Source organism: Leptopilina boulardi, unplaced genomic scaffold, assembly GCF_019393585.1.
Source record: "Leptopilina boulardi isolate dan_hultmark-lab unplaced genomic scaffold, ZJU_Lbou_2.1 LbouV2_150, whole genome shotgun sequence".
Taxonomy (NCBI): domain Eukaryota; kingdom Metazoa; phylum Arthropoda; class Insecta; order Hymenoptera; family Figitidae; genus Leptopilina; species Leptopilina boulardi.
The window spans coordinates 2,032,571-2,054,456 of NW_026137697.1; the positions used below are offsets into that span (position 1 = coordinate 2,032,571).

The following is a 21,886-nucleotide window of genomic DNA, read 5'->3' on the forward strand; positions in this document are numbered from 1 at the left end:
ATTTGTCAAAATATATGTATATCAAATTATCGATAAAAATTGATTTAATTAATTACAAAGTTTGAGGGCAATTAAAAACGGGAGGAAAAAAAAATTATGGAGCACGGTTTTAAGCTCTTTTCAAAGAGAGCAATGAATCAATTACCTACGATTATATAACTGTTTTTTATTATTTTAAAAAAATAAAAAAATTACAAAAAAAAAACTCTTTTTTGGACAAATCGAAACAATAAATAAATTTTTTTAAGGCGAATATATATATATATATATATATAGGCTAATATATAATAGGGTTATTGGAAGAGGAAAAGCAAACGAAGACGATGCTACCAACAACAATGGGAACGCGCGATCAATTATGCAGCGCAGGCACAATCGTACATATACATGTAATACATATACAATACATAGTGTGTATGTAGTTCACGTACAACTTCTTTTTCACTAGCGCAGTTATATGTTTCAAGAGTGCCTAGCGAGTCGTAATCTCAACAATTATTGTTGTAACCAAGTCGACACTATTACAACCAGTGGGCCGTAATAATAATTGCAACAAACGTCATTAAAGCTCTTTTTTCTGCTTATACTTTTTTTCCATACACAAAAATTTCACATTAAAAAAAAAAACGTTCATCCTCAATTCAACACAAGACGCATTCAAAGAAAAAGAAAACAGAATTTTATATATATAGAAATAAACGAAAAGGACTAATTTCTATTAGGTCTTTTTTTTAATTACTTAAAAAAAAATAATGAAATAAAGACAATAAAATAGAATCACAAAAATAAATGTAATTAGTGAGAAATAATATCGAAAAAAAAACGAGAAATTAAATTGTCTGTACTTTTATAATGAAACTATCGATGCGGTTTTTTTTTTTTTTTTTTTTTCAATTTTTCCCTTTTGGCGGAGAAAGATAACAAAATGATACGAAGTACGAGCTTCATCGATCGAATTCTGACAAAGTATATAGTCGAATAAGTGATATAGGATGAGTTGTATATATAATACAAAAAAAAGAGATGGAGAAATTTGAGATTTTTTTTCAGAAGCAACAAAATAAAAAGCGAATATTGATTAAATAGTAATTAATCAAAAAAGAAAAATAATCAAAGAAATATATTTTAAAAGAAAGATAATAAATATTTCTGTTAGACAAGCTGTTAAGTAAAACCAATATGGAAGTAACTCTCTTTTTTTTCATTACAATACAATACTTTTCTTTCTCGCTGCAAGGTAGTGTTATAATCGACCGGCAAACAACATCCATTTTATGTTTTATGTCGTGTTTCTCCTTGAAGTTACAATTCATCGTAATATCGCATTGGACCAAATGATTCACGAGGTGGAACGATTTAGTTCTGTTAACGGTTTAAACGAAAAATGTTGAATGACGTTTATACTTATTGTAAATATATATATATATTTTAGTAATTCAACAAACATTTTTTCATTAAATCAAAAATAATTTTTCCCCATTAACGCTTCATCGATCTCAAAGCCTATTCTGCAATAAGTCCAACTGTCGTCGTTGTCGACGACGTCGAAAGACGGAAATATATAAACCACTCTCTATCTCTCTTTCTCTCTCTATCTCTCTCAGCAGCAGCTCTGGGAACCGAGAACGGGCGATAGAGACTGCGGTCTTCCGATTATGTACGAACGCACGAAACGGGTCTGTAAATGTATCCAGCAAACAGCTTTGCCAAGCAACGTACATCCCTCCTTCATTCAAAGCACAAAATTATCCACAAAAAAATTTGGAATAAAATTTAAAGAAAAAACATAATCGAAAAAAAATATACATATAAAATAATCCCCAGGGGTGAAAAATTCATTCCTACGCTCCTGTTGAAAAAAAAATCTTGACCTAGACAATATTTTTTGCTCAACACATTTTAATTTCAAATCAATAAACAGTTTTCTTTTCATTAATCAATTTTTGATATTATTTTTTATATCAATTATTTGACAAGATTTTCTATACAATTTATTACTATAGACACGATACTTTTATTTTTAAAACGTTTTATTTTCATTACGACTAATTGTAAATTTAACTTCATTTTAATGACTATGATAGATTCTTCCAGAAATATTAAATTATGTGAAAATTTCGATAAAGAAAATTGATATCTAACAATATTAAAAAAAAAAAAAAAAAAAAAAAAAACAATAATTAATAAGAAGTAAAAAAATTAATGAAATTGTCAAGGTCGAACACGAAAAACTGATGAGTTGTTTTTTAAAAACATTCTTTCCTCAGTTAAAGCCCCCTAACTAAATTATTGAATTACACAAGCCTCTTTTAATCTGATTATTAACAAATGACAATCCCTAACGATTCAATTGTCGAAATAAACTACGAATGATAAAAATAAAAAGTATTTTACAAAATACATTTAAAATAAGAACATAAATGTATTCATTACATCATATGTCAAGAAACTATCAAATTTAGAAAATTAAACGTAAATAATAATTACAATAGCAGAAATAACAATGATAAACAAAAAAAAATCACTATTTAAAGGGGGGGGGGGATGTATTTAAAGTTTAAAGAATTCATGAACCGTTAGAATTGTTATTATGGATAAAAACTTTAAGTAACATAACCTAAAAATGTATTTTAGCTTTACCTTGCGTTATGACATCTCCTGATTCAAGAAAAGGTAATAATTTCCCAGATTTCTCTTTTTTCTGAGATGTTCCGCACCCTCGTCCAATTCACGAATATATGTATAGGAACTCAGAATGGTGGCAGGGACGCGCTCCGTAGGCTGTGTCGTTGGCGTTCCAATAAGTTTTCGTTCAATTCGATCACAAATACGAAACACACTGATCACTATTCAAATGCACTAATTGTCTCACACCGACCGACTTAATAAATTGTTTAATCGTCGAGAAAATTTACGTTTTTTCACGCGAAACTTCCCCGAATGACGCATTAACGTCAGTGCACTTCGAGCACCGATGGGGGAATGAGCCAGTGGCGCCGCGAACATACAACGTGGTGGCACAATCGTCAACTAATAACAACCAAACGCAACTCACACAAGCAAAAAAATGAAAACTGTATGTATTTGTATACATGTTTAGAAATACTAGCGTTGTATGTGTGTATGTATGTATGCTTTTTACAGGATACTCACACAAATGGACCAACTGTCCCCATCTTAACCCCTATAACGGGTGTCTTTGCATTTTAATTCTTTTCTCGACCTTGCGGATTGACTTCGTTTTTCTCGACTTGTAAAATAGCTTTGACTAAATACTCTTATAATAAAAATCATTAAATGAGACACAAATATTTGAATACACGGTCGGAGCACTGTTAGAGTAAATTTACCATTTTTAGAATAATATATTCCGGTAACTAACAATTATCTACTTGTTTTAATTATATTTTCGCGATTATGAAGTCGATAAAAAGTAAATTATCACTAAAACACAAATAATTATACACTTTTAATGCACTTTTATTACGTTAATCATTCAAATTTCGGTTACACATTTCACCCGAGTTCAACGGCCACTCGCTACTGAATGAAGTTCGCAGCATATCAGTGTTGCCAATAATACAGTGATAAATCGATTATCGATTATTGCAAATTGCGAATTTGAATTTAATCTTTTTTACTATTACATTTTAAAGAAAAAAAAAGTTTGACATTAATAATTAATTATCCTTATTAATTAATTGCAATATTATTTAATTAATTATTAAATAAATAAAATAATTAATCATTAAATCGGTTATTAAATAAATAAAATAAGATTCACATAGTTCCAAAATTTACCAATAGAGGCGCTATAGTGATCAAAGAAACGTTATGTTTGACACAAATATTTGTTTACGTTATTTATTTGATGTTTAATTTAATTTTATTAATTATAAATGAGTGACAATATAAAAAATGAATTTTAAAATAATTAAAATGTATTGATAAATGAGAATTAAAATTAATATGAAGATAAAATTGTCTTTGTGGATGAGTAAAAGTACCTGCAGTAAACATAGTTACAAATCAAAACAAATTATTCTCACAAAATGAAAAATATTTGATTTTTATGATAAACAACGCAAAGGTAATAATTTTGTTTATACATTATTGTAATAATGAACTTTATTTAGCAATGGTAACATTTATTTAATGTTAAAAATTGTACTAACGCGGAAAGTTTGTTGGTTCATAATCCTAACCTATAATTTTTTCAGTTAATCTAACAAAAAATTCTTTTTAGATAATTGATTTTAATATTAGTTAATTAATTAAATAAAATTATTGAGGATTATTAAAGTTTTAATTAATTTGTATTAGTCTTTTTTAATATAAACGATATATTGATATTTTACTTCATAAATCACTCTATTTCGTATATGTAAACAAATTTTTATTATACATCAGAAATTTTCTTTTTTTATGGGTAATTTGCGAAAAAGTATTTTTTTTTATCATTTATCATGGATAATTGTATATGTATAGTTATATAAATATATTGAAAACTTTAATTTCGTCTTTTAAAAGCGAGGTTAAAAAACGATAACGAGTGTAAACATTAAAAACACTCCTGATAGAGATTTCATTATAATTCATGTTTAATTATTTTAAATGCTTTCATCCAAGAATGAAATTGCAACAATTTTTTTTATATAAATACTTTATTTTTTATAATGAAAATTACAATAATAATAAAATTATTTTAAATTGTATAATTTTATATTCTTCTATTTGTTTAACTTTTTTATTTAAAAAAGTATATATTTTAATTATTGCTTACTATGAAAAAATCTGTTTTCTTTCTCTGAAATTAATTTTATATAATTTCAAAGTGAAATTTACGCGCTTGAAATGTAAATTATAACTTTTTTTTCCAATTCAATACTTAATTTTTTTTTTTCAAGATCTTGTTCAAAGTAACTTTTATCGGGAAATGCGGACTTTTTATATATATGCAAGCCAACATGAGCAGATCTATGCGCAACATACAAGGCGGAACCGTCTATATAAATCTATAGTTTTATTTCCAACTTCAGTGGCGTAGATAACAAAGACATTGTTCTTTGAAAAAAAAAAACGAGGACAAGTTTTCTTTAAAAACAATTATAAGTTTAGGAAATAAACTTTAAATCCTATTTTATATAAATGTTCCTGTTTTATACGATTTGCCGCAAAATTTACGCATATGTATTCATTTAAAATTTTAAAACATCTTTTTTCAATTGAAAATTATGTTTATTAATGTAATAGAAAATAATACAATCATATAAATTAGTTTATATTAAATATTTTGTAATTAATATTATAATTGTTTTTTGCATTAATTAATTATTAATTAAATATGGGATAATAAAATAAGAATTATATCAAAAGGTGAATCAGTTTACAGTATTAACGATAAAATTCTTTAACTAATGAAAATTTCGGTGAATAAAAAAAGAAAATTTCTGAATGTAATAGATTTATTTTTATAAAGATTTCTATTGTGGTAAATATATATATATATAGACATGTAGAATATTTTATATATAGATAGATGATACAAACTGGATGACTATATACGCTTTTTTGTGAACACCAGACGAACGAGATGCGTCCTGCGTCCTCGAGGACGCTCGACAGATATAATTCGAACGATCGCAATGTATCGCACGTTCGTTATAAGTTTACCGCTCCAGTGCATTGGTGGACGTTTTCCATCTAGAGAATGGAGTCAACCCTATATCTATATCTATACATATATATATAAGTTTCGAACCGAATGAAGCTGAGTTGTGTGCAGTTCGATGCGCGAAGGACAAAAAATAATATTAAAAAAAAAAGAAAGAAACAAGTATAAAAAGAATCCGATATGGAGGAACGAAGAGGTAAAATGAGAGAGACAGCGAGGGAAGCAATGAACCATTTCAGAGTCATCTCAAATATTTTTCATCCTAATTAATATGAAATAAATGCGATATTTTTGAACATATTTTTACATAAATGTGTTAACAAAAAAAAAAAAAAAGAATTTTCTATTTCCTGAAATCGACATTACTTGAATAAACAAAAAATGTTTTTTCAACAAATCTTTTATGCTGACTAGTTACTAATATTGAGGAAACTTTTTGGAAAGATATATTGATGGTACATCACGAGATAGTTTTTATGTCAAGGAGATTTTTTTTGTAAAGGAAGTTAATATTGGAGTTGTGGAGGAAAATTCTTTTTTTAAATATAAAAGTATCGTCTAATGTGGAAAAATTCCAATATGAATATGAACAGCGAATGAATAAAAGTCGATTTCCGAGTATGAGATGGTATATAACTTGGAGAATGTTCGTTAGCTGGGATTGACGCCCAAGAATCGTTCGTCGAACCCGCATATAAGAACCATGGGCTTGGGTATACATATATATATCTATACGGACATTGCGTACGATCGCGCGTATCGTATCCTTTGCGACGTACATTTTTTTCTTTCCTGCCACCCTTTTCCTCCCTTCCGCCCTGCAGGCAACGAACCTCTCATCCTATATATTCCCTCAAGATCCTGTCCTCTGTTCACCGACAAGTTTTGCTTTTGCTCACTCGTTCCTTCGCTCATTCCTCAAGGGCGGATCCGCAGAAGCGGTTCTCACACTCTCAGAATGCATTTTTTTTTCCACAATTATTTGCTACAATGTTAATAATAATAATTTTTTTGACAATTGTCCTGGTCTCCACTCGAGAAATTCAAATTTTTTTTTTTTTATTAAAAGATCATTTTATATTCTTGTTTATTTATTTTATAGTTTTTATTTTAAAAAACCATTTCTTTGAACGGAACAATTTTTTTCCGAATAATTTTATTTTTAAGTAAATAAAAAAAGAAGTATCGAAACTAATTAGATTTTTTTTTTAGGTGTACGCATGGAGAAATTTGGCAGTGGAGCTTAATTACTATTTGGATGAGAGAGGATATTGTATATATGGAAAATCGAAATGAAAGATGAACGAAGGAAGGACAGTAGCTGCTGAATGTATTTATTTGTGTGAGTACTGTATATACATATAAATTTTAAACATGTGAGAAGTATCAAAAAACTACATAGAAACATTTAACGTATACATATATATATATATATGTTTAAAAAAAAAGTCGTGATATGTATACCTATATCTAAAGGTATAAAATGATTCTTCGCACGCAAACTTGTAAGCAACTTGAATCGAATAAGATTGCCAGTAGAAATGAACGCAAGCCAACAAAAATTCCTACCCACAGTCTGAAACCGACTCACAAACATTTTCGATCGTATTGCAAAAAACGTTGTCGATTTCGTATAACGAACCCGCTTACATTTAGGGAGCATCCTTTTTGAGAAATTGTCACTCAACCGGGACATATATGGCAAAAATATGCGAAAATGTGCAAAAGAAAAAAAAGATATTCTTTTGCACGCAAACTTGGTTTTTTTTTTATTTTTAATAAATATTAAACAAACATTATACAATTTTAATATAAAATTTGTTATTGACAAAAGGATATTATATTTTTACATTCTTATAAACGTGAAACTAATTTTTTTTAATTATTTATTTTTATATAAAATTATAAATTAACTTTTTATTTATTTATTACAAAAATTATAAATATTAAAAAAAAAGAAATTTTACAATAGCAAATTTTTCTTTAAGTTAACAATTAAAATTTTTTATTTTAGACAATAGTATAATTTCTTTTTCTTTTGAATTTATCATTTTGATAACTAATTTTAATATTAATGAACCAAGTCTAATTATAACACTTAAAAGTTTTTTATATTATATTTAACTACACATGTAAATTATTTTTAGCGATTAGGGAGAAGAATTAGCGATATCATTAATTATGCATGATAAAAAACGTTTTTTATTAATCACGCCAATATTTATATTAAAGTTTATTTATTTATTAAAGAAAGTGAATGGTGTATATAAATATTTTATTTTCAATTTGAGCAGATGGCTCGATCTGACAAAGAATTTTTGTACCAACTTCGAAACAAGTTAGTCGGGATCAGAACCATTTCCAATTGAAATTATTTATATACATTTACATATCTTTAATTAAATACATATTTAAATGTTAATAATAATAATTATAATAGAAATAAAAATAATAATATAATTACTATAATAATGATATTAATAAATCATTTTAATAACAGTAATAATGATAATAATAATATGTAATAATAAAAAGATTGCTATACATATATATTTACCATACAATTAAATTTCTAATCATGATAATAACAAAAAATTCTATTCTAAAATAAAAAACACGTATAACAATATATTTGTTTATATAAATATATGTAGATCAGGTACGCATTGTTGTCATTTCTATAAAATATTTTTTCTCCATATAATATATAGTATATAATTAAAGGATAATTCTAAACCCATTTATATTAATTAAATAAATAAAAAGAAAATGTGAAAATTAAATTTTACATTTTTGTTTAGTGTAGTTGAATATGTGGATGAAGTTGAAATCGAGATTTAATTTTTCCAAATCTATACCAAGCAATTAAGGGATATCGGTTTAGAATCCAGAAGATTATAAGCATCACAATATTGTAGATCGATTTCACAAAAACGCCAATAATTGGTAAATCTTAAAATTAGAAAGACATTTTAATTTATAAAAAAAATGAATGTTAAGATAACGAAAATAATTTTTTTTTAAACTAAAAAAAGATATAGATAATCAAATAACAATATATGATCAAATCAAATCACTTACTAAAAGTAATGAACACAATGTTATGATATTTTAAATTTAACCAACTATAGAGGCTCAATTTTTTGTCATCTGAAATAATGAAACAAATTATTTTCAAAACAACAATTGATGAATAGTGACATTACTTTAATATATAGCTAAGATAATTTATACTTACATTCAAGATTGTGCAATTTATAGAAAAAATATAATATTGCTTCATTATCAAGTAAAACGTTTATACATGAAACTCCAGATAACATAATAATTGTCATTTCACGAAAATATGAATGATTTTCTTTAACATTTGTCGTCATGACTTCATTCATTATTTTTCTACCAAGTTCTATTGTTTCCGTGGCATTTTTTCGACAAATATTTAACCTACATATAAAAAAATTTATTTAGTGATATTATTAATTTTTACAAGTTTTAATATTCGTAATTATTTTACAATATTATTATTAGATTATTGTTAGTACTATTATTATCGTCTATTATTACTAATATTATTAATTATTATTATTATTAACTAAAACCTCAAATTTCGAACCGACAGGTTCTAATAATTCAGGTTTCAGTGTATTTCTATATTATTAAAAAAAAAATTATATTACATCCACAGAAAATAGACGAATTAATACAAAATTTATTTAATTTTTTTATTATTCTTAAAAAAGCTATTTGTAAAATTCAATCATCAAGGTTAAATTTAAAACTGATCAGGAAAAACAAAGTTACGAGGTCGAAACGTCGTTTTTTTTAAGAAAAAAAAATAGCATAAATTTTCTTTATGTCATTTATCCATCTTGCATAGACTAAATATAAATTTTTTTTTCTAATATACATACTAATAATTCGAAAGAAAATATAATTTTAAAATAATTTTTTTTTTCATTAATTTTAAATTATTAATTTACAAAAGTAAATTTACTGTCACAAATTTACCTGTCAGGAATGCCAATTAAATGTCCAATAACTCTCCAAAAATGAATTAATGCTTCGTGAGCATTGGAATCATCACTAAGCCCAAATTCTTTTGATTTCAATATACCGTAACCAAAAAATCCAAATTGTGTTAAAGCTAAATCTCTATTTTTTATTTCATCAAAATTTGAGTCTTTACACAATTTACTGGCTCTACAATGTTTCCATCGAATTGTACTAAGAGATTTGAAAAACCTAGAAGAAATTCAATTTTTAATTTTTGTTATATATTTTTTAAACAAGTAAATTTTTTGTTGGATTTTTACAACATTGTCATGAACATTTGAATTTTAATCATAGATTATTAGAAAAATTGAAATATCAATTACTTTGATTTTGGATCACTGATGTCTGAAGTATAAATATAATGAGTGTGTAGAATAGTCATTGCATATCTTCTAAATGCATCACATGGAGTTCCACTCTGTTTAGTAAATACTAACACCTTGAAAATGAAAAAAAAAATTCACTAAACAATATTAATTTTATTAAAAATTAATTAATTTATTAAAAATTATCTCAGAGAAAATATTGATAATGAACCTTTAAGATAGATGGTATTGATAAGACGTCTATTAATCCCATTAAAGCCATATATGTATATCCAAAAAAATTAGTTTTATAATTTTCTTGAGCTCTAAAATTATACATTTATTTAAAAAAAATTATTTTCCATAAATTTTTTTATATTTTCAATTTTCTTACTTTTTAAACAAATCGGCATCGAACCAATTAGGCAAATCATTGTATGTCACTTTCCGTTGATTAAGATCTAAGGAAGTGTCATCCTCCAGTAATTGTTTAAAATGTTCATCAACCGTTAATGCCTGTTCTAAAATCATTTAATTTTCCATTTAATTTCAAAAATAATTTCCAAAATATTTATAAACTTCGTAAAGTGATTTCTCAAAAGCAAAAGAAACATTTGTTTGTTTTTAAAATTTTTCTGACCTTATTTACGTATAACAGAAAGGTTAGGCCCTTTCATTTTAACTTTTGACTTAATATAAATAATAAATGACTGATTTTTTAAAAAAAAGGTAACTTTTGTTAAAGTGACTACTTTTTAAAAAATCACCCACTATGAATTCTTAAATAATTAATTAGCAATTTTACCTTGATTTATACTCGATGGCATTGTAATTTTTTAAGATTTCAACTAGAAATGACAAATTAAGAAAATAATTTATTTAATTAAAAAAAAACACTTACTCTTTCACTTTAAAATTAAAAAATTAACATCAAAATAAATACTAATACATAGAAAATTGGTCACAACAATGAATTTTAATATTCACTGTTTTAAATGTGATTTTTCACTGGTAGAAAATAGAGCATCTTTTTCTTTTATTTTATATTCCATTGAATTGTTGGAAAATTCAATTGTGTTTTTATACACAAAAATTAATTAATTTTAAATCATTCACAGTAAATAATGATTTATCATCATGAAAATTTAAAATTTTACACTTTTCTAATTAAACTTATAGTCGACCATTCTGTGTAAAGTATCATCTAGTACTACTGTAGGATCTACTTTTATTTCACTTATATATAACACGAATAGTAATTTGCGGTTTTATCTTCTATTATTATCTAGCTTGAGAATAATTTTTTTTTTAAATTGTATACAATAACAAAAATTTCCCATTGATTTTTAGAAGAAATGTATTTATTTTTATTTAAAGATTTACAAATAATTTGTTTTATTTTCTTAAATTCATTTTTCATTGTTTACTTCAGTTATTTTTGTATTTACAATTAATATTTAATTAATTAATTATAGAATTTATGAAATTTAAAATGATAATTATGATTTAATTTACTATTTGTTTTTTCGTCTTAATAATTATAAAGTTTAAGTTAATAACGAAACATCGTAGTTGCAAATTTTCAAAGTCAATTTTATTGAAATTCAATAAAAAAAATTTTTATTTTTTTTTTTTAAATTTCTTCTTTTAACGAGATCTTTTTTCATTGATATCTCTTAGAACAGTGAAAATTGATCTTGATCCGCGTACTGAACGTAATTCCAAGTAAAAAACGAAAGTTGACAGCAAAAAGCCGACAATTAAAAGTGAAAATGCTCCTCCAAGGGGTGTCAGATTTAAAATGATAGCCACCCCTTCATCAACATAATCGTATTCTATTAAAACTTCGTGAAGACTATGAGCTGCTCGTCGACGAATTACATCTTTTAAATGATAAAGAGTGATGCCACCTTCTCTTAACCATAGCATGACCTAATTTTTTTTTCGAAAAAATAGATTATTATATTTTAATAAAATTAATTTTTTTTTACGAAAATATTTTACGAAAATATTTTTTTAAAATTTACAATGTAAATTACCATATTAACTGGTTCTAGAAGCCATGGTTGAACGGCAAAAGAAGAATAAAATCTTCCTGCACTTTCCTTCATTAGCCTGTAATTCTAAAGTTAATATGAAATTTATTTAAAAATTTTATTTCTATTTATTAAAATTTTTTTTTTTGATAAATTTTATATAAAAAATTTTGAATTCAAAAAATTTATACTTGCCTTTAAATCGGCATTTGTGACATTATTCTCAGGAAAGAAAAGCGATCCCACAAATCTTCCAACAATTGCATAATTACCTTGAAGAATTTTTTTATGCCTAACAGCACTTCCTTCTTCATGATCAAATCTATTTGGAAATTGTGAAAAATATTTATCCTAAAATAGAATTTATATTTGTTGAAATTTTTGATTATATAATGAAAAATTAATTAATAATTTATTTCTTTTTATTTTATTAATGGTTATTTAAAATAAAAATTTTAATTATATAAGAAACTTACGTTTAAATCAAAATAATCGCTAAAAATTGGTATTGGTCCTTCTCTTCCCCATGTGAGATTAGCCTCAACAAATTGTTCAGCAGTGTCAATTCTAAAAAAAAAAGAAAAAATTTTTTATTTAAATTTATATATTTTTTAAATATTATATTTTATATATAATATTGCACCTTTTTTCATATTCGGGATTCGATAAACTGGCAGCAAGAATCGTACTATAAGCTGTGACAAGAAAAAATCCTGCAATTTGACAAATAAACATTTGTAATCTTAATTCGGGAATTGTTTCTGATATTCCCGTGCCTACTAAATTTCCCATTACTTCTGTTATTGTTACAACAACATTTCGGTAATCTAGAAAAAAAAAGTGAATGTAATTAGTTTCAATAAAATTAATTTTATTATAAATTAAAATTTTTTTATTAGTTTCTTATACGATTATATATAAACTTACGTTGTGGAATGTTCGAATTTATTTGAGCTTTAATGATTGTACTTCCAGTTTGAATTATAACGATTATAATTATTAGTGTCCAAACTTCAGCCGTGAATGGACGAATAATTGCCCAGAATCTGCTATAGGGTTTTGGTCGTGGAACCAGAAAATCAACCGCAAGTTCGTACCATGGCTCGGATAAATTTGAAAATGAATAATGATCATATTTTAGCCATATTCCACTAAATGCAATATCGATCTATTTTGAACAATTTAGAATTTTTATTTTTAAATAATCATTAATTAATAAAAATTAAAAAAAAATTTAAATTATATTTTTCACAATGAACAAAAATTTACCTCTTTTCGAAATATTTGCCCTATCATACCACCCTTCCATGCTGTGTCATTTATTTTTCGTCCATATCTATAACCACCTGAAGGTTTTCTAATGGACCAGCGAAAATTTAATCTTTTTGCAATAAGCTCGAATATTCGCATTTCCACGCCATCCACTTCAAAATCTGTAAATATATATATTTTTTTTCAATAATTTTTCATCCTGGAAAAATGTGTTCGTGACTAATTTTAATATTTTATAAAAAATATTTATTTTACCATTCTCAGCTAAAAAAATTTCAGCTTCAACGCCGTTTATTGTCTCATTGATTGATGTATTTAAATAACAAAGAGGAGGATTATAAAAAGCTGCTGCTTGAAGTAGTCGTCCCTCTAAATTTACAACTCCTTTTTTATGTACCATTTCATCGTATCTATATTGAATTTTTTTTTTTTTTTTTTTGTAAAGAATAAAATACACTCGAACTTGTATTATTGAGAAATGAAAATCGTCTCAGTAATCAAGGTTTCAAAAGTACCTACTTTTTAATTTTACGAAATTTTCGAGGCTCAAGAAAATTTTCCGACAATGTCCAAGAACCCGAATGAGAAACTAAATTAACATTTGAATTTTGATATAATGAAATGTTGAATATTTTCGAATTATCTTTTAAGCCATTGTCCAAAATAATAAGTATTTCCGTTGTCGATATTTGTGATGGTACCCTTAAAATGAGAAAATCAGTTTCTTTATTATTATTTTATTATTATTATTATTTGAATGAAATTATTATTGTAGAGTAATAAAAAGAAAAAAATATCTATAAAAAAATAAGGAAAAAATTAATTTAAAAAAATTTGAAAAAGTGAAAAAATCATTAATTTATAATTATCAGTATAGTATTTTATCTAAAGTGTCATCAAATCTTCATTAGAAAAATGTGCACATTAGAAAGAAAAAATTTTATTTGACCTTTGCAACGCATAAATAATTCGCGACTCTTCTGATGCTAATAAAAAATATCCATCACAATCATAAATTCTTCTCTTCACGAGATAACCATAGGGGTAAATTTCAATAAAATTATTAAATAATTCATTAATTCCATATGATGTTCCTGTAATTTAAGAAAAACAAATTGTCCTTTTAAATTATTTTTTTTTCTTAATTTTTTTATTATAATTTTCATTTGTCTCTAATTACCATCTACAAAAATATTACAACAATGAGCATAGGGAAATGACAATTTTATAATTTTTTCATAATTATCAAATGATATCCAAGGTTTCTTGTATGTTTTAATAAAAAAATTCTTGTGATCTGCCGTTATCGATAAGATGAAAAATTGTAAAAGCAATGGAATAATCATTTCCAGTTTTTTTTTTTTTTTTAATCAATTCATTTCAATTTTTTCAATCTTTAAATGAACTATTAATTGATAAGAAATTATTATTAATTTTAAAATTATAATTATTATTGTTTTTAATTTATTATATTATTCTAAAAAACAAACACTTTCACTAATTTTTCGAAACGTTTTTATTCAGCGAGCATTGAAGCTCGACTAAAGAAAATTCTATCGCGAAATGAAACTTTGTATATTATTCGTTTGCATGCATTAAATGGGATATAGGTCATGAAAGCAAATATCAAGGGATGATAACATAACGTAACATAACTTATTAAAATTGTCGTTGGCTTCATTATGAAATCAATAAAAAAAAAAAAAAAAAAATGCTGAACAACAAAACTACCAAAGATGACGTTAATTAATGAGAATTTTTTTTTAGTCTTCAAATTATAAATATATTAGTATAAAGATATGAGATCTAACTTGTATGACACTAATTTGTTACTTTACAACGCTAATTGACAATTTCCCTTAAATAAACATATATATCTTATGAGTCGACAATAAAATAGACCATCGATTAATTTTTTATTTTTATTTTCTCGCGGTTTTTTTCTTAATTTTTTTATTTTATTTTTTTGTAATATTATTTTATTAATTTATTTCTAAGTAAAATTATTTTATTATACCTTTTATATTATAAATATTATTTTGCTTCTGAAAATGTATATATTAATTTTTATATCGTAAAAAAAAATTTACTTGCGAATATTTAAAAACACTTTTTACTAGACATTTTTTTTCTATACTTAAAGTTTAATTTATTCATTCATATTTTGAATTTCATCTATTTTTATATTCATTTAATTTTTTTTAGAAATATATTTTATTTTCTTAAATTAAATATTTTTTTTTTTATATTTTCCATTATTTTGGATTCAACAGAAAAATTACAAAATTTCGTATTTACGTCAATTCATTTTATTTATATTTACATTTGAAATATTTTATTATTATCAAGTAGCTCTGCAGATAGAGATAAGGATTATTCTTTTATCAATGACATCATTTTATTGCTACAGTTCTTCATTAAAACAAGTGTTGTTAACACCTCCTTTATTTTCAAAAATAACTGCATTAATTTTGCACGATATATATATATATATATATATATATATACTTTTTTTTAAAATTTAAATTTCTAAGTGGAATTTGTAATTGAGATTTTAATTTATTTAAAAATAATAATTTTAAATAAATCAGTTTAATTTTATGTATATTTTTTAATGAATAAAAAACATAATAGAATGTATATAGAGTTTATAAAATGCAGATGTGAGTGACCCAGTGAAGAAATTCTTTAAGTAGAGAGTGGGATGAATTTAAAGCTTGTTGTACCTTCAAATAGGAGAAAAAAAAGTGCGACGACAGTGTAATTCTTAAACGAGTCTGTTTTGGAACTTCCAGACGGAGACGCTTAAAAATATTTTTATATCGTGTAGGAGTAAGTGAATTCGTTTGGGTGTAATTAGCATTTAATTGACACTGGGTCGACATGCATTTTAATATTTAGTGGATATAGTGTTTGAGCCTTTGAGTGTTTTGTGATTTTTTTTTTGTTCTTCTTTATGTGAAAAGTGCAGAAATTATTTTCAATAATGGCTTTTTCTTTTACTTTTCAACGATTTTTCTATTATTCCAAAGGTGGGTATAAAATTTTTTTTTTTCATACTGCATTTTTATCTCTCGTAACACCTATTGATTTATAAATATATTTAAAGAAAATAAAAAATTATTATTTGCATTTTATTTTTTGTTATAAACATATATTTTTCTAATAATTCTGTTTAAATTAGGAACTCGAAATTTCTCAAATGTTGGATTTGTAGGATTAGGACAAATGGGAAGTAGAATGGCAAAGAATATTTTAAAAAAGGTAAAATAAAAATATATTTTTTATATGTTCGAAAATAATTTTTTTAATTGATTAATATTTTTTTCTTTTACAGGGACATAAATTGACAATTTTTGATATTAATAAAAATGCTGTTAAAAAATTATGTGAATCAGGAGCAACAAGTGCAGAAAATGCTGCGGAAGTTTCACAAAATTCCGATGTAATAATAACAATGTTACCATCTAATAAACATGTTTTAGATTGTTACATTGGCGAAAAAAGTATTTTAAGGTATTATTTTAATTAGGTAAAATTAATTAAAATAATAAAATATTAATGAAATAAATATATTTTCAGTTCTGCAAAAAAGAATACACTTTTAATTGATAGCAGTACAATTGATCCATCTATTTCTGAAACAGTTGCTCAGGAAGCTGAAAAGAAACATGTGAGATTTATCGATGGACCCGTTTCTGGAGGTAAATAATAATTAATGTAAATTAATTAATATAAAGTTTTAATTTTTTAAAAATGTTTTTCTAATAGGAATAAATGCGGCTGAAAATGGAACTTTAACTTTTATGGTTGGTGGTTCAAAAAATAATTTTGATGATGCAAAACACATTTTTGAAGCAATGGGATCGAGAATTGTTCATTGCGGTGAAAAAATTGGAATGGGTCAAGCTGCTAAACTTTGCAACAATATGCTCTTAGCAATTAGTATGATTGGTACAGCTGAAGCTTTCAATCTTGGTCAAAAGTATTCAATTTTCTTTTCAAATAATTTTCATGATAAAAAAAATTTTTTTTTTTTATTAATTATTTAAATTAATTTTTACAATTTGTTATTACTAATTAATACAAAAACAATTAATCAGGTTGGGATTGGATTCAAAAATATTAGCAGAAATCGTTAATTCAAGTTCAGGAAGATGTTGGGCTTCTGAAGTTTACAATCCAGTTCCAGGACTCATTCCAAATGTACCAAGTAGCAATAATTACCAGGTAATTTATAGTTTAATTAATAAAATAATAATAATTATTATTTATTTTTACATGAAATATAATTTTTTTTTTAATTATCTCTAATTAAATATTTATATTTTTTCGCAAACAGGGAGGATTTGGATCAGCGTTAATGGTCAAGGATTTGGGATTAGCTCAGGATGTTGCAAGTAGAAGTAAAACGCCAATTTTACTTGGCTCTTTAGCTCATCAAATTTATCTTGCAGTTATATCGAAAGGTTTTGCTGATAAAGATTTCAGTGTGATTTATCAATTTTTAAAAGAGGATAAAAATATTTAGTCGAAAAATTCTCTAAAGAAAATTAATATTTGTTTCTGTTATTATTATTATTATTAAATTAATTTTAATTGAAATTATCCATTTTTATGTAGAATTTACAAAAAATAAAAATAATACTTTAGAAACAAATTGTATTTATCAATTAAAATTAAATTTCTTTTTTGTTAGAAATTTAAAATTCCCGCCCAATATCTACAGCGCGATGAGCCAAAAAACATTCAACAGGGGTAAACTAAACTTCCAAATAAAAATGAATGTAATATCTTTATTTGAAATCAATATTATATTTTACATAATTTAATTAATAATAAATAATTTCTTTTAGTAATACGTCATTTTTATTCTCGATTTAGAGTAATAAATTTGAAAATATCCAAGGAGCAAGTAACAGATTCAAATTTAGTTGCAATTAACACCGCTAGAGTGCGGGACGATATTGTGAAGTTTATTTTTGTTGTGTTGGTGGAGGGGGAGGTTAGGAGAGGGCAGTGTAGTCCAGTGCTGGCGCTTGTGGTAACTTCGGCTTTTCCTTTGGTATTTGTCTCGTGGCTTGGTGTTTTTTGCACCTTTTCAAAACTGTGTTTTTCGTGAAAATTCCACCACCCCCGCAATTTTTATACAGTGATTAGATGTGTATTTAAGTGCAAGTGTCTGTGTACACGTGTAAAACAGACTGAAAAATTTCAAGCCAAGATGAGCAAGACGTGTGCCCGTTGTGAGAAAACGGTCTATCCGATCGAGGAGCTCAAATGCCTTGACAAGGTGCGTAAAGATGGTTTTATCCTGAGATTTTTAACCCTATTTTGATAAAAAAAAGTGCATTTTCACATTAGGTGTTCGATATAAATTTTTCATTAAAATTTAAAGTACTTTAGATTAACAAAAGCAATTCTCGGCAAAACTTAACCAACAAAAAAAAAAGAAACGATCGTCACTTTTTTTTTTTATTGTTTTGCTGTTCCATTTTGATAGTGTTGTATCCGCTTCAACGTTTTTTTTTTTATTTTGCAAGAGACATAAAAGTGTTTTGCGAGATTTTTGTTAACTTATGTCAAAAAGTATTTGTTTCGAGAGTTAGGTTATAGAGGTTATAAGAGCATTTGAGAAAGAGAGAGAGAGGTGATTTACTAACGGAGCATTTTGCTTGCTACATCCGTGAATAAAGTGTGGTTGAATCTTCCTGAGCTACTTTGCATACGGAGAGTAAGATGCAATTTATAGCCAAAAGATGTTACACGTGCTTGTAAAGGAATTGTCGAACGTGCGTTGCACTCATCCTAGCAAATTGTGTTTATGATTTGACATACATTTTCTGTATTATTTAAAACTCTAATATTGCCGGGGTATAAAACGTGATTCAATTCATTTATTCAGCGCTGTTGATCTTTAGGAAATTATTACAAGAGATGATTCTTGACGTATCATGGATGGCACTTGATATTACACCAACAATTTTTAGCCACTGTTGAAATATGGAAGTTTTAAAATGTCATGAATGTTTCTTGAAATTTTACTGTCATATTAGAGGATATAAAAGTTAAATTTAATTTTTGCAGCGAAGTAAAAATTTGTTGAATTTAAAATAATATTGTTTATTTGAATTTTGATATTTACGAGGTATGTGGAAAAAAAAAATTCACGAATTTTTTACATTGTGCAAATTATAAAAATTCTTTAATTGATATTCTCAAAAAATTGGTTCATTTCTTTAAAATTCGATTCAACTTGACAAGAATTTATTATTTGTAAATTTTCAACGTATAACAAAAATTGATAAACACCTTGTAGTTTTCAGTATTATGAAATATTACGTGTTGTGAGGAAAATGCGTAATAATCATTTTTTATTTATTCTCTTAGAATTAAAAAAGAGCTACCATTATCAGTTTAATTGGGAGCTAATTATCAATTATTATCAGATAAGTCTATTTGATTTAACAACTCAAATATTTTTTCGAATCTACTCTCACATATGAAATATTTCAATTTTATTACAATATATTTTTTTTATTTACTATACTAACTATTAGTGTTTATTTTTATAAAAAAAATTTGTATTTTTTAATTGAATATTTATAATTTAAAATTAAAGGATTTTTTGTAGAAAAAAAAAAGAAATTTTATTATTGCATTGAGATTGGGTGTTATATTTTAAAAATCTAAAGGATGGAGGAGTATGAGATGAAAAAAAGAGTAGAGATATTAACTCAAGAAGTTTCATATTACAAGACTTGTTGCAGGGCGGGGACAAAAATTGAAACGCACAAAGGACAATTAGAGCGGACTCGAATGACGAAGAGGCTTCGACCTCTCTCGCCTAACGTAATTTTACAAATGTCATTGCTACACTAAATTGGCCCTTATCATTTTAGAAAAACAAAAAAAAAAAAAATTCCTGCGGGTTAGTTATTAAAAAGATATTAAATCTAATCACTCCTCTCAATGTCATACAAAGTGACAATGTTATTTCTTTTTCAAATCTCTAATTTGATTTTATCTAAATTAGAGACCATTTGAACGTTAAAATAGTTAATAGTTTAAATTTAACTTGAATTAGATTTATCAAATTTAAATCACGAAAATATTTTGTCTAAAATTGGAAATCAATTCTTTTCTAAAATTTGAATTTTTTTTTGTATTTTATTTCGATGATAGTGAATAAAAAAAAAAAAATAATTATCTTGATCATCATCTCTTGTTATTTGCACTTCGTGCCTCGTGAACAAGTTGTATTTTGATGTAAGTTAATTCTTTTATAAGTCGGTTGTCTCGAACAAACAATACATATAACTATACCAAGTAAATTTGCATTCACCCATTTATTTCAGAAACGAAGGACGTCTTGATGTTCTTTACTTGGCGAGATATTGTAATCACTTTGACCCCATAATGAAAGAGCCATTCCTTGTCTGATTATTCTCAAAATTTACCTCTCTTCAATTATTATTTCATTTTTTTTTTTTTTTAATGGCACCACCTTCATTTTTTTTTTTTTTTAATCGAAAAAGATCTGATTATAAATTTTCCAACTGTGCACAAAATAAAGAGAAAGAGGAAACGATAATCATTTTGTTAAGTGACTTGATGTGACACTAGTGGAATCCGGTTGATTTGTTTCTCTATAATATTACGAAAGTGTGAATAAATAAAGATCCATTATTAAATTTTTCCTTCGATAAGCATCATTCTTCTCTCTCAAATAGAATGCGGCATCTCTGGTATGTATCCGGTATACTCGCTATTTAGTAATCGTTACCCGAGATATTACTGCCATTGTTCTTCTGTAGGGTGACTCCTACCTTTTTTCTTTTTTTTTTGCTGAACGATTCGTAAAAACCGGACGAACTTTCACTTTCAATGGCAAACAATGATTTATCATTCGCCCAAATGACCCCGAGATTGTGTTTATAATTCGAATGATTTTCCACATATGCGTGTTTGCAATTTTTCCTATTTTAAAAGAAAAAATTTTTTTTCAAAAATATTTCTTGATTAACAAATTCCAATTTTTTAGACACAAAAGTTTGAAATATTGAGAACATTATTAGGTTTTTACCAACTTCATTATTAATTGAAGGACGAATTCTTTAATACGATGTGAAAATTGAGAAATTCGATACAATCTCCTTTATGACGAAAACTGCGAACAAAAACTGATTTTATTTATTCCACAAGTTCTCAACGAATTATTTTCTAACTCTCATGATCGAATTTTATATGCTTGAAAAAATTTAGAATTAAATTTTTTTTTATTAGCATTTGATAATTACGTAAATCATTTAATTTTGAAATTACGGAGAAAAAGAACATGTTTTTTTTTAGAATTGCAAATTCTTCTTATCGTTAATGTTATATATATATTGTTAGAGAGTAAATTTTTTTTGCTTTCGAGTCGAAAGTTGTTGGCAGATGTCGCAATGGAAGTTCCGGTCGTCGTAAGTCTATTGTGAGGATTATGTGAACGCGTATATATATATATATAATAAATGTCAAATAATCACGAGATAATTATTAAT

At 25.5% G+C, this 21,886-nt stretch overlaps 5 protein-coding genes across 25 annotated transcripts in view; 2 read left to right on the plus strand and 3 right to left on the minus strand.

Annotated features, from left to right (window-relative positions):
• LOC127291673 (bromodomain adjacent to zinc finger domain protein 2B-like) overlaps nucleotides 1–3,536 on the minus strand; it is an 81,529-nt gene extending 77,993 nt beyond the window's left edge. For all 17 annotated transcript variants that reach the window (XM_051320881.1, XM_051320886.1, XM_051320882.1 and 14 more), the window contains exon 1: nucleotides 2,641–3,536. The gene's annotated coding sequence lies outside the window, so the exon portion shown is untranslated. The remainder of the gene's footprint in view (nucleotides 1–2,640) is intronic.
• A 338-nt stretch (nucleotides 3,537–3,874) lies between these two features.
• Nucleotides 3,875–21,886, plus strand: part of LOC127276669 (LIM and SH3 domain protein F42H10.3) — a 28,670-nt gene continuing 10,658 nt past the window's right edge. Inside the window, exons 1-2 of one of the 2 annotated variants that reach the window (XM_051297272.1) lie at nucleotides 3,875–4,090; nucleotides 6,887–7,016. Coding sequence is in view for 1 of the 2 variants with exons in the window: in XM_051297271.1 (XP_051153228.1) it covers nucleotides 18,565–18,633 (69 nt within the window). In the remaining variant the exon portion in view is untranslated. Of the gene's footprint in view, nucleotides 4,091–6,886; nucleotides 7,017–18,347; nucleotides 18,634–21,886 lie in introns of those variants that run through there. The other variant, XM_051297271.1, reaches the window with a different exon arrangement.
• LOC127276667 (uncharacterized) lies at nucleotides 7,858–11,269 on the minus strand. 4 transcript variants are annotated; one of them, XM_051297269.1, is made up of 9 exons: nucleotides 11,190–11,269; nucleotides 10,838–10,880; nucleotides 10,427–10,553; nucleotides 10,265–10,358; nucleotides 10,051–10,166; nucleotides 9,683–9,916; nucleotides 8,913–9,118; nucleotides 8,756–8,824; nucleotides 7,858–8,626 (listed from the first exon to the last, which is right to left on the minus strand). In XM_051297269.1, exons 2-9 carry the CDS (start codon nucleotides 10,857–10,859, stop codon nucleotides 8,472–8,474), a joined length of 1,023 nt encoding a protein of 340 aa, XP_051153226.1. In that variant the 5' UTR covers nucleotides 10,860–10,880; nucleotides 11,190–11,269; the 3' UTR covers nucleotides 7,858–8,471. The 4 variants fall into 4 exon arrangements, with proteins under 4 accessions (XP_051153226.1, XP_051153225.1, XP_051153227.1 ...); XM_051297268.1 differs by having other exon boundaries at nucleotides 11,020–11,256; XM_051297270.1 differs by lacking the exon at nucleotides 10,838–10,880 and having other exon boundaries at nucleotides 10,934–11,256.
• Nucleotides 11,482–14,720, minus strand: LOC127276666 (uncharacterized). The gene is made up of 11 exons (XM_051297266.1): nucleotides 14,521–14,720; nucleotides 14,290–14,434; nucleotides 13,860–14,042; nucleotides 13,596–13,750; nucleotides 13,338–13,501; nucleotides 12,996–13,236; nucleotides 12,712–12,895; nucleotides 12,545–12,635; nucleotides 12,264–12,419; nucleotides 12,072–12,155; nucleotides 11,482–11,964 (listed from the first exon to the last, which is right to left on the minus strand). Exons 1-11 carry the CDS (start codon nucleotides 14,684–14,686, stop codon nucleotides 11,680–11,682), a joined length of 1,854 nt encoding a protein of 617 aa, XP_051153223.1. The 5' UTR covers nucleotides 14,687–14,720; the 3' UTR covers nucleotides 11,482–11,679.
• On the plus strand, nucleotides 15,808–18,000 carry LOC127276670 (3-hydroxyisobutyrate dehydrogenase, mitochondrial). Its single transcript, XM_051297274.1, has 7 exons — nucleotides 15,808–16,372; nucleotides 16,525–16,604; nucleotides 16,678–16,856; nucleotides 16,923–17,044; nucleotides 17,112–17,325; nucleotides 17,444–17,570; nucleotides 17,683–18,000. Exons 1-7 carry the CDS (start codon nucleotides 16,327–16,329, stop codon nucleotides 17,869–17,871), a joined length of 957 nt encoding a protein of 318 aa, XP_051153231.1. The 5' UTR covers nucleotides 15,808–16,326; the 3' UTR covers nucleotides 17,872–18,000.